The following is a 13,052-nucleotide window of genomic DNA, read 5'->3' as shown; positions in this document are numbered from 1 at the left end:
TCCACCTGTGCGACTCCATTGCCTGTAGTTCTGGAAAGTAGGACGTTACAGAAATGACTTCCTAATTGCTTGACAGATGCGGTGGTTAATCTTCATTGTCATTTGAGTGGATTTGGAGTCACCTAGGAAACACCACTGAGCATGTCTGGGAGGGAGTTTCCAGATTGGGTTAATTGAGATAGGAAGACCCACCCTGAATGTGAGTAACAGGTTGCCATGGGCCGGAGTTTTAGACTGACTTAAAAGGAGAAAGGGAGCCGGGTGCTGGCTGGTGTTCATCCTGCTCTGTTTTCCGATAGTGGATGCAGTGTGATCCCCTGCTTCCCACTCCCGCTCCCATAGTCAACTGTGCCCTCAAACCATGAATCAGAGTAAACCATCTCTTACCACAGTGTTTGCATTGTTGATAGTGTTTGGTATGTGGTCACAGCACCAAGAATAATTCTATATAAACCTAACAGGGACATTTGAAAAATCTCAGCCATGACAGGGCTTTGGTGTGTCTAGACACTTCACAGTTCACTATTGAAAACTTTATATTCACAGCCTCATAGCCAGATTTTTGTCCTTTTAATAACACTCATCCTAGCATGTCAAGGATGAAATCCTACTGTGGTCTTCTCTGATGGCTAGTGGTCTTCTCACATCTGATTGGCACCCACGTGTCTTTGAAAAACAAATATATCTGTTCAGATCCTTTATAACGAAACACTTGGGCTGGGGATGTAGCTTATCTGGTAAAGTATTTGCCTAGCAGGCACCACAGCACCCTAAGTTCCATTCCCAGTACCTCATAAACCAGGTGTGGAAGCACGTGCCTATAGTTCTAGCACTTGAGAGATAGAGGCAGGAGGATCAGCTCAAAGTCTTCTTCAACTACATAGTGAGTTTAAGGCCGGTCCTGGAATACATGAGACCGTACCTTCAAAATAAGACAACACAATAGAATCAAACAGTGGCTAATTCCAGGATGTCATTAAGGTTACACATCTTCCAGATGTGTATTGCTGTAGTGGACTAGGTGGGAGTGTGCAAGAACCCCATGGGAGTCTGAGTGTTTTGCTCTCTGGAGATGGGAAGTCTGGCTTTGCCCTCAGAGGTGTTTGAGGACTGTGTGGTGTGCCCTTGTTCCTCTGGCTTGCCCCGGTCTCTTCGCGCTGCTTCTTTGGCTCTTTGTATATATTCTTGCCCTTAAGCCCTCACCGATGAGATTTTCCGCCCTTGGTCATGCTGTACTCAGTTTGCAGAGTGCTGCTTGTTACAGAGGAGTTAATTTTTTTTTAAGGTTTCCTTTTCGTCATGCTGTATTTCTCAGATTATCTGGAGGGACTGTAATCCAATTTTAGGAATCCTTCAGGGCTGAGAGCCTAAACTGTTTTAAGCAATAGCATCTGGTTGCCAGGGACTCAACCACTTCGAGTGTGTTAAGGGCTAAAGGCAGCCAACTCTCAATTATCTATAGGAATGAGAGACTGCTGGCGTTTCCAGTTCTCAGCGCAGAAATCTCACTTAAGCTGATAGATGTGTTCTCATCCTATAACTAAGCTTAAGAGAGCTGCTTGGTGTCTGCTTTTGTGTCTCCTTTCTCTCCTTCCTTTCCCCTCTTCTCTCCCTCTCATCTGCTGCCTCTCCCTCTTTAGCTCCCCTCTCATTCTCTCTTCACTCCCCCTCTGATGGTACCACACCCTCAACCAGTGTTTTTATGTACTGTCCATGCCCACACTTTCCATTGTTTCTTATTCCAACTGTTCTATTATATGTGTACTTCATTGTGATTTTAGGTTGTATTCACCTAAAGATGATGGAGGTAATTATTGTTCCATTGTCTGTTTCCTCTTTAGATACCTGAAATTATGTATTGAAATCTTTTATCAAAGTAAAACATTAAATGGATTTTTTTTTTGTATTTTGAGAATTGCTAATGTATTCTGTCTATAGACTTTAGTCAGAGAAACATTTTGAAAATACTTTCCTATAATATTGCAAGTCTTCCTGTTTTAACAGTGGGCACATACATAGTGTGTATGTGTGTGTGTGTGTGTGTGTGTGTGTGTGTGTGTGTGTGTGTGTTTGTGTGTGTGTTTGTGTATAGTGGGGGTGGTATATTCTCAAGAGAGCAGGTGCCTGTGGAGGCCAGTAGGGGGCATTGGTTATCCTGGAGTTGGACTTAACAGGTGGTTGTGAACCACACAGTATGGGTGCTGGGAGCCAAACTCGGCCCTCTAGTAGAGCATCAAGCAATTTCTCCAACATTCAAAATGGGCTTTGAAGAACAGAAGTTTTAATTTTTGACTTGTCCATTTATCTTTTTATGGATCGTAGTTTTGGTACCATACCAAAGAAATCTTTGTCTAACCAGTGGTTATATGACTTTTTCTATGATGTTTACCTCAGGAAATTTTATAATTTGAATTGAGTTTTACAATTATTTAGAGATCGTTTTTCCAATCAGATGAACGTGTGGATTAAAAATATTTGCATGCCGTTAATGTATTTCACCACCATCTGCTAAAAGGAGTATCATTTCCGAGGCTGCAGAGCTGGCTCTGCAGTTAGGAACACTTATTGCTCTTCCAGGGACCAGAATTAGGTTCTCAGCATCCATGTTGGGTGGCTTACAGTTGCCTGTCACTCCAGTTCCATTGGATCCAGTGTCCTCTTCTGGCCTAGCAAGGCATTGTAGAAATACAGGATATACTCACACACATGTACATAAATTAAAAATAAAAAAATACTTCTCTTTAAAATCACATTTATGGTGGCGAATGGCAGGCACATGCCTTTAACCTCAGCACTCACTGTGTGAGTTCAAGGCCAGCCTGATCTACAAAGTCAATTCCAGGATACGTAGGGCTGTTACACAGAGAAACCCTTTCTCGACAAAACATAAAACAGCAGCAGCAGCAGATGACAAGAGTATCTAGCTCATAGCAAGCATATTGACTTGAGGGCTAGGGAGATGCTTGTGTGTGTGTGTGTGTGTGTGTGTGTGTGTGTGTGTGTGTGTGTGTGTATGAATGAATGAATAAGAGCAAGAGCACTGGGTCACATTTAGACACTGAACTCCTGATGTTCCTGCCTCCATGTATCAAGTATGGAGATTACATGTATGTACCACGGTACATGGCTGAGATTAATTTTTAAATGTTGTACTGGATATTTAAAATATTTTTTCTTCATATATTCAGTCACTGAAAAGTGGAGGCCCTGAGAGTTTGTTCATTAACTTTGTTTAAAACTGCAAAGTGCCGAGTAATATGAATATAGTGACGTGGAATTTTGAAAGCACTGAACTTTTTAATAAAAAGAACTTTTCACTTATCACATTAGACCCTGGTAGCTCTTTTGCACAGGGGCATTGATGGAATAGTTTCCAACCCCACTCAGAAAACAAGAATATTGTCTCATAGTAAACTTGCCAAAAAATCCAACAGACTAAAACAATGAAAATACCGTTTCATGTCATTTGATGGTGACTGGAAGAGTGTCTCTTCATTCCCCCCCCCCCCCCTTTCTTGTTTGCTGTACTACTTTGCTGTAATTGCCAACTTAACCCAGCTTAGGGTCATCTCAGGGAAGCCTCTATAGCAGAATTTCCTAGATCAGCTTGGCCTGTGTTGTCTTGATTTCTAACTGATGGAGTTGGGCCCAGGCTCCAGAGGGTAGTTGCGTTCCTAGGCTGTGTAAGGAAGCCAGCTAAGCATGAACCAGTGATGGAGCCAGCAGGCTTTGTTCCTCCAGCGTTCTTACACTTAGAGTCTGCCTTGACTTTCCTCCGTGGTGGACTGCAACCTGGAAGTTAGTGTAAGCCAAATCAGCCCTCCCCTTGACTTGCTTTTCGTCATGGTGTGTGTCCCAGCAAAAGAAAGGAAAGTAGAACAGTCCTTGACATCTGGTATCTCTGAGCAGATGTTCTGTTTCAACTCTCCCCCACTTTCCCTATGCACTCACACTTGAACACACAAAGACACACCTCTCGGGCACTCTGCCAGTTCCCGACTGTCCTCAGATTAATGTGATTGGAAACATCAGACAGAGTACTCTTTCCAAAACCCATTTTCTGCAAGGCGGGCAAATTGTGCCCTTACTTCCCATCATCTCTCCTCCGTCTGTAATCAGCAAATGGGGCCCCTCAGCCTGCATCGTGCCTCGTGTGCAATCTGTTAGCCTCCCCGAGTTTGTACAATACTGAACCTTCTCATTTTGAAATTCAGGAGGAGCACAGTAAGCCTTGGGCAGAAGATTGTAATTTGGGAGAAGGGGAAGTCAAGAATAAGATCACCTGTTCTGAAGAGGGCCGGCACAGAGGGAAATTGCTTTGCTTCATCAGTGTCTGAGGCTCTGAATGGATGTGCTCCTGTCGTCCCTCCATCTCCAGTGACCTACGCATCACATCATTTCAAACATTCAGGGAACTGATGCCTTTGTGCATGGCTTGTGTACTTACCCCTCTGTTGCCAGCAGATGTGTCTAAATCTTTCCACTTCACAGCCAGGCCTCTGCTGCTGGGCTGTGTGGGTGTCTGGAAATGAATGAATCCCCATAAGCAGATTTACCAGACTTCTCACTTCCAGGCTCCTTCCAGGGTTTGCCCCAGGTGGGGCAGATTTATCTCTGGCTTCTTAGGGTTTTCATCTGAGCCTGGGAATTAAATTGCCCTAAAATAGATTAACAGGAGAATGACATGTAGTTTACCCATAAACAGCAGCCACTAAAGGAAAATAAAGTCAAGGAGGAGCCAAGCATGGGGGCACTTGGCTGTATTCCCAGCAGTTAGGAAGTGGAAACAGGAGGATCAGGAGTCAGGGCCATCCTCTGTGACACAGTCAGTTTCAGGCCAGGCTGGGATCCTTAAGACAGTCTCTAAACAACAACAGTAACAACAACAAAACCCCTTCAAAAGTGATACAACCGGAATGCTTTCTCAGTGAGTAAATAGGGGTGGCCATATCCAAAATCTTGGGGATATTAAAGGAAGGAGGTACGTGTTATTTCCCCCTGCTGTGTTTGTGCACATTTTTCTGGACCATGACTCCCCATTTCTGAATTTCTGCTCTCCCACTCTAGGCCAGACGTCTCCCACTCATCATCCCTTCCTCCCCGCCGTAGGGATGTTTCTTCTCTATTGGCTAAGAGAGGGCAGAGTGTCCCTCTTGAATCTGCTGATTTTCAAGTACCTTTAGTTTACAATAATCCTTCTGCCAAGTGGCATGTTTTCAAGTGGCGTGTGCTGCCACCTTCCATTCATTTTCTAAATGCTTCCCTTGCAGAATGAGAAGTGTAGTCATTTTATAAAAGCACTGCAGGTAATTCTGATGGACTGTCTCCCTCGGCAACTGCTTGCCTAGTCAACTAACGAATTAACCAGCCTTTGGAATTGGTGCTCATTGATCCCCCAAATGTTCTTTTTATAATCCGGATGGCTTCCCTTCTTGTGGCAGTAGTGTTCCGAGTAGCCGTGGTTCTTCAAGGGGATTCTTAAATTAATTGCCACTGATAACCTTGGTGGTGTGTTGACATACCCATTCGCTCGTGCATGAAGTCATGCAGCTGTTGTGAATATTGATAGGTTTATATTATATTTTATTGATTGGTTTATAATCGGCCTTTTTTGTGTTTTGTTACCATCCCTTTTTTCTTCTATGTGTATGACCAGAGGAGGAGGACATTGGATGGGCATCATGCTGTGTTTATCAGACTTCTCTAGTGGAACAGAACTTAGAGAATGAGTTCTGTATGTCTATCTGTGTCTGTCTGTCAGTCTGTCTTTCTGTCTATGTATGTGTCTGTCTGTCTGTGGGATTTCTTAGAGTGACTTGACCATCTGTGGTACAGCTAGTCCAACAAAGTCTGTCTAATAATGGAAGGTCCAAGAAGCTAGTAGCTGTTCAGTCCATAAAGCTCGATGTCTCAGCTGGCCTTCAGTATATGGTGGGGTCCTGAGGAAGTAGGCTCTCATGTGGGGGAAGGAGTGGACTTGCCTGTGACAGTGAGGCCAAGCAGGCAGGCAGAGGGCAGGCACTTCCTTTTCCCATGTCCTTTACGTGGGCTGCCACCGGAAGGCATGGCCCAGATTCAAGGTGGATCTTCCCACCTCAGAAGAGCCCGCTTGTAGTTGAGCCTCCCCAGTCAAGTGATTCAGTCAAGAAGAATCCTTCACAGGTGCACCCAGCTGCTTGGGTTTTACTTAATTCCAGATGTCGTTGTGTTGGCAGCCAAGAATAGCCATCACACTTGCTCTGTCACTCTCCACCTTCCTTCCTTGAGACAGGGTCTCTCTCTGAATTCAGAACTAGCGTGGGGGTCCTCCTTTATTTGTCCCACCCTCAGCACTGGGGTTAGAAGGTCGAATTCCCCCACACCCAGCTTTCTAGATGGGCGCTAGGGATTTGAATGTAGGTCCTCCTGCTTGTACAGCAAGTGATCGTCTCCCTAGCCTCCTGTGTTTACTTCTTTTATTTGTATAGGACAGTTTTGCCATTTCCTAAGTAGTCAATGAAAACTTAAGCAATTATTGTACTAGGCATTTAGTAATCAGTCAATAAATGTTTATAGATACAGTGAACAAATAGTTGCCAGGTTTATTCAAGATTTGCAATAAAGAGACTATATAGTAATAAATTATATTGTTATATGGGAGAGAGAAGTAAAATTTCTAGTGTCTGAAAGCATAAGCCTCTTATATTATGAAAAACTTTTTAAAAAGGTATCAGTCCGCTCTTAAAAGGTTACATTGACACAGATTCTGTCCTATTTTGTTTGCATACTCTAGAGTGGAGAATCTCAGTATTAATTGGAGGAAAGATGAGTATACTGCTGTTTTTAAGACCTTATCAGGTCTCTGGAAAGTTAATGTCCTGTCATGGGGTCTGTTTGCTCTATGTAGCTAATCTGCAGAGTCATGGAAATGCCTTGATTAATATGTTAGAGGAAAATAAAATGGCTTTGAAAAAATATAACAATCTCATACATATTAATTTATATTTGTATGGAATTGGACATAATTTTCAGTATGAATGGAGGCCTGGTCTCCCAAGAAACCAAATGGATGAGGCAAATTGATTCTTATTTATTCATTTGAGATAGGCTCTCTTGGAGCCCAGGCTAAAACTTACTATGTAGCTGAGGAGTACCTTGAACTTCTGATTCTGCTGTCTCCTCCTCCCAAATGCTAGGATTATAGACATGTACTATCACTTCCAGTTTTGTGTGGTACTGAGAATGGAACCCAGATCCTCATGTGTGGTAGGCAAGTGCCTCTGCCAGCTGAGCTACACCCATAGCCCAATATTGTGCTGGATAGGTCTAGTTGTTTTAGTTACTTGTGTTTGTGTATTTAGGGAGCAAATATTAACCACTGACTATTTTCCTGGCTTATTCTGAAGCCATGGGGTTATTCGAGCCAGCTGCTCAGTGTTGTTCTTTTTCTTCTTTCAAGGGATTATGGTACCACTTGCCTTCAGGTCCTCGCACAGGCTGTCCTTTCTGATTCAGACCCAGGCCATTCACAGGGCAGCCCTCAGCTCCAGCCCTCCAGACCGTGTGTCCGTTTGCTGTCTTGTCTTTATTCCCTCACTGCTCCCGCCAGGTCCTGAGTCCCTGGAGCTTTACTGGATGTGGTGACGTTCACACCCAGCACTAGGGTGGCAAAGAGAGGAGGAGCCCTAGGGTTTGCCATTCAACCAGCCTTGCTGTATAAGCAAACCCTGGGCCAATGAGAAACTGTGTCTCGAAAACAAGGAAAACAATTGGACAAGATACCAGAGATTTACCTTTAGTTTCTGCACACACAGACACACAGACATAGACACACAGACATAGACACACACACACACACACACACACACACACACACACACACACACACACACACACAAACGTGCATCTATACCTTCATCTCCCCCACAGGAGCTCACACCAGCACACGAGCGCACTCCAGCACAGAGGAATAGAATGGACGTATCTGTGGTGCCATTAGGGATTCAGGAAACATGACCACTGTTTCTCTGTCCAGCCCTGCATCCTCACCTATGTAGTCTGTCTTTAGGCTATGACCTGAGATACTCATGTAACCACCACTTCCCCGTCCTTTTTCTTCTTCTTTTCTGCAGAAAGATGTAGCAGTGAAGCCCCAGGAGCGAGCGGAGAAGCGTCAGACTCCCCTGACCAAGAAGAAACGCGAAGCTCTCACCAACGGCTTGTCTTTTCACTCCAAGAAGAGCCGGCTCAGCCACTCACACCACTACAGCTCGGATCGAGAGAACGACCGCAACCTCTGCCAGCACCTCGGGAAGAGGAAGAAGTTGCCCAAGGGACTCCGACAGGTGAGCAAGCCTGGTTCCTTCTTTCCCAGGACCTTCTTTCTCTTCCCTCCTGCGCCTCTGCAGTTCTCAGTGGGTGACAGTTTCCTTAAGGTGATGATGCAGTGGAAAGCTGTGTGCTCGATTCTCAATAATAGGGTCACACTCTACGTGTGTTCTCTGTACTTGACTATCACTCCAGCCTTGCCACTGTTTCCCTTCAGTGTTTGCTGCACATGAGAGCTTCCTGTAGTACTGCTGGTGCAGAGAGCTGGCCACATGGTACAGACGGCCTGCCTCCTGTAGAGATCTTGATGGTGAGGGCAGGTGGCTTGGAGAAACTGGTCGTAGTCACTGGACATCACAGGGTTCTGGCGTGCTAAAAATGGTGGTCTGTGCGTGGTCAGGCCCTTACATAAAATTCATACTGTGGCGCTTGGGAGGACAGTGGCCCTGAAGTGTGCCCATCTGTGTGCCTCTATTGTTCTCCACACCCCTGAGACCCCAGGATGGTCTTTGTAATTGTTTGAAGAGAAGAAGTTTCGCGATGGGGGTGGTCTCTGGCTTGCTAACCATGAGCTTACAAGAATCCACAAGCAAATATAGCGTGCTGCCCATGGAAATCCCTAGGGGAGCTGGATTGATAATGAGGAATCAAGTTGTTTTCTTCACACCTTTGATTTAGTGCCTGTAGAGTTCCTGGAGTCCTGCGTGTGTTTAGTTTGCATTTAGAGAGGCTCTTGGGTGGGACTGGCTGTCACTTAAAAGGAGCTGAGGAAGGAGTTGTTGGAGTTGACAGAACAGGGGCTGCCAGAGCCATTTCTCGTTTGCAGAATATAAGATCTGAGAGCACAGAAAACACTGGGTCTACAACATCCCTGCTCATCACAACCATCTCTCATGTTCTGCACCAGACACCAATCCCCAGACTGTGTCTATGAGCCAATGGAATCTCGACTGTAAGACCTTTACAGCTCGATCACGGGCAGCCTGGTGTGGAAGTCCCCTGTGTATAACTTCAGAAGTGTATTCTGAGTGATGACGTTCAGTTAGAGGTTTGGAAAGCTAAAAAGCCCTGAGAGGATAGAATGAATGGGCTGACTGGTGTCATAAAGGGCGTGAAGGACATCCGTGTGTAGAGACACGGAGAGTGATGGGTGTCGGTGAGAACCCAGAAGACCTGTATCAGAATGTCTTCAAATATGACCCAGGGCACTACCATACTCACTTGTCAGTAGTATTCTTTATCTATAGTTACACTGTCTAGAGTCACTGTGCTCCAGTCCTCCGGTGTATAGCGTAGCTGTACATTCGTGCAGTAACCCTGTCTCGTAGGTACTTGTGTGTGTACTTTAGAGAGATGAAGAGGAAGAGAGGAAGTCGCTTGTCAGGGAACTCCTTGCCATGCGGGCTATCGACACGAGCTGTCTAGTCCATTTAGTACCAATATATAATTTTGCTAGCTAGCTCTTATATTTTAAATTTGCCCATAACTGTTAATCTATGTATCGCCACGTGTTCCGTGGCTTTACCTGAGTCCCATTACATGTTGCTCCTTGGGCGTCTCTTTCAACTTTCTTCCCGTCTCTCTGAATTTCCCGCCTGCCTCTAAGTTGCCTTGTCAGAGGTCAGATGGCTTTATTTATCAACCAATCAGAGAAACACATAATTGCAGCATACAGAAAGACAGTCCCCCTTCAGTGTGTATGTTGGAGTAATGGCTCTGTAAAGATGTTTAAATGACAGAAGGAACATTTGTAGGGTAAGGTGCCCTTTCTTGTGTAAACATTGATTGGCAAAACAATACATTTAGAATTCTGGGACTAGATGGAGGTCATTGAGGTGGCTCAACAGGTAAAGGCCCTTGCTGCCAACCCCAGTGACCCATGTTTAATCCTGGGGACTCACATAGTAGAAGGAAAAGAACCCAGTCCAGCAAGTACACAAACTCACAAACACCCTCTCCCCGCCCCCCTCCTCACAGTGTCGTTAAAATACTTTAGAAAGAACTGTATGTAGGTGGGTTTGCTTTTGTATTGAGCTAGATGCCAAAACATATCACAGTCACTTTTCTCCGTCCCTGGACTCCTAGCAGGTAGAGTGACTGAATCTGACTGTCTCAGGTGGAAGGGGTCCTCAGAGTGAGCCTTGAGGAGAGTTTTTACATTAATGGGTTGTCCTTTAGTGCCTCTGGCTGAGGGAGTGACAGTCTGAAAACTTACAAAATGACAGTGGGCATGAGAAGTGAGGACCTGGTCTTCCTTCTTGACATGGGGAGAGTGAATTAATTTTGCATTCTATTAGGGTGCTACTTCCTGAGCAGGCAACTTAATACATGGCTTTCCTGTAATTATGGAAGACATTACTCTTTAGTAGAGAGGAAATAATAGGATTTTTTTTCCCTGAGAGTCTGTTGAAGGCAACTAATCTTTTCACTCTGAGAGTGCAATTATATACTTTTAAGAGAGAAGGGGGAGAAAAAGGTGTAGTTCTAAAACCAAATTGCTTTTCCCTTCCCTTGTCTGATTATAAAACCACGGCTCCTGTGATATGTTTCCATTCTGTCAAAAGAAAGTGTTTTAATTGGCACTTAGCTTATTTGCTGGATTATGTTTTTTTTTTAAGGATAAATACATACTATCTTAGAAGAGAGCTGATCAGCAACTGCCTTGGCAAATGGTTGCAGGTTTGAACAACACTGTCCCCAGTTCTCAAAAGAGCAAAGAAATAAATCTGGTCAAAGGAGCAAATTGCTATGACACAAAATAGTTGAATGTCTCTGCAACCTGCTATTTTGAAAACTTACTCCTTGAAAAAGACATGAACCATGTTTACCCTCTTCCTCCAAAGTCAAATCCCACCGACGTTCACCCTAGGGAACTAGTGACTTTGGGGTTGCTTATAGTAATATGGGGGACCCGAAAGGGGCAGCAATGGAAAACTTTCACTTAGCATATTTGATGGTTTCTCCATGGCCACATAGATGGCATTTCTTTAGTTAGCCTTTGCCAACCTGTGTGCACTAGTACCTCCATAAACCCAGAGACCTCTTGTAAATGGGCCAAATTATATACAAATGGCTGCCAGTTGGCTGAAGTCTCAGATGCGGTCCCTATGATTCCCTACTTCTCTTTATGAGGGAATGTCAATAGTCTACAGGCCCCATCATGGTGGAAAAACAGGTCTAGCCAATCTCATGAGATGGGTGGCTGTTTGCCTTGTTGGATAGCTCATTACAACACTTAGTTAGGTGATGATTCTCCTGTGTAGAGCTGCTGAGTACCTATGGTGTGAGCAGACATTGGATGCGTTAGCTTTAACTGGTGATGAGGCAGGGGATGCAGTTTACTGCTGCTTTGACTTGGGGGCATATGGAGAGCAAACAGTACCTCTCCATAGGACCTTCCTTCTTTAATTGGGAAACTGTCACACTGTAACCACCAAGCAATACAAAGCTATATGTTTCCTAACCCTCTAGCCAAATTATGACTCCTCACAGAGCTTTTTTCGAAAACTTAACCCTTTTCTGAGCATTAAGGAAACTCTGATTTTCTTTCTTATAGGTCTTAACTTCTAGACCAAAGGAATTTCTGCTTTCAAAATTTAGTACTGTGCAGTTTAAAGCCCCGAGAAGACAAAAAAGTTTTAAAAAATAGTGTAGCCATGATGAAAAGTTGATGAGAGTTGGGGAGAACTCTGAGTTAACTTCAACTGAAGTTCTAAATCTTTGTTCAATCAATTTGTTTGTCCTTTCAAATATGAATTGTGTTGGAGGAAGTAGTCTAAAGCAAGTGAGAGTCCATCATTTGGTTATATGAACATATATGTATATGTGTGTGCGTGCGGTGGTTGTGTGATGCACATGGATATGCACAGATACATGGCTATATATCTGCAAGTGTACATGTAGGTCAACCTCATGTATTGTTCCTCAGGAGACACTGTCTTCTTTATTGAGACAGGGTATCTCTGCCCAGGAGCTTGCTAATTCAGCTAGACTGGCTGCAATAGGGGTGATGGAGGTTGTTGTCAAGGAAATGGTTGTCCCTGGCGTGAACAAAAATTCAATGATGAGGAAAGACAGAAGGTCAAGGCATGGATAAAGGAAAAGTAACAGATTTATCCTTTTAGGATGAGAGAAACCTAAGGTTGAAAGCCCATTAAACGTAAAATGCCTTGAGTAGTTTATAAAGCCCCCGAGTCCCCTTTCCCATCTTGTCCTATCTAGATACCTACCCCTATGCCTTTTTGACATTTCTCATAAAAACATCTTTTGGGAACAAGAAGCTGCCGTCTCAGGGAGTCTGCCCTAGTTTTCCTCACATACCCATGTTCCTAGGTACTCTGATATATCACTCTACTCTCAGAGTTCACCACACACTGGGAGGGGGCAATAACCTCTCTTAAGTGCATCTTGCTGGTGTGTGTGGGGGCGCGGTCTGTGGAATCCGGTCAGTGTGTTGCCAAGAGAGGTGACTCTTAGGCAGTTTCCTGTGGCGAGCTCAGGGTACTGTGACAGAATTCTTGCAGGCAGTGCATCTGGAGCTCCGTCTGTACAAGCAGAGGGGCAGAAGGAGTAGAATCCTAGAGGCTACTTTAGCATAGCCAGAGTCTGGCTTCCTTTTTCAGGAAAGTCCCATGTAATATAGTAGCAACCAGTCCAGGACTGGTCTCAAGAGTGATGAACCCAGGATCTGTTTTTGACCACTTTCATGGCTGTTGATGTTTATACAGTCAATGTGAGATCTCATC

General features: G+C 44.4%; 1 protein-coding gene across 5 annotated transcripts in view; it reads left to right on the top strand.

Moving 5' to 3' along the window:
- Window positions 1-13,052, top strand: part of Auts2 (activator of transcription and developmental regulator AUTS2) — a 1,133,868-nt gene that overhangs the window by 280,122 nt on the left and 840,694 nt on the right. For all 5 annotated transcript variants that reach the window (XM_016002484.3, XM_076560553.1, XM_076560552.1 and 2 more), the window contains exon 2: window positions 8,112-8,324. In XM_016002484.3, coding sequence (XP_015857970.2) covers window positions 8,112-8,324 — 213 coding nt within the window. The remainder of the gene's footprint in view (window positions 1-8,111; window positions 8,325-13,052) is intronic.

Source organism: Peromyscus maniculatus, chromosome 23 (genome assembly GCF_049852395.1).
Source record: "Peromyscus maniculatus bairdii isolate BWxNUB_F1_BW_parent chromosome 23, HU_Pman_BW_mat_3.1, whole genome shotgun sequence".
NCBI lineage: Eukaryota > Metazoa > Chordata > Mammalia > Rodentia > Cricetidae > Peromyscus > Peromyscus maniculatus.
The sequence above is the reverse complement of the archived record's forward strand: the minus strand, read 5'-3'. Positions and strand labels throughout refer to the sequence as shown.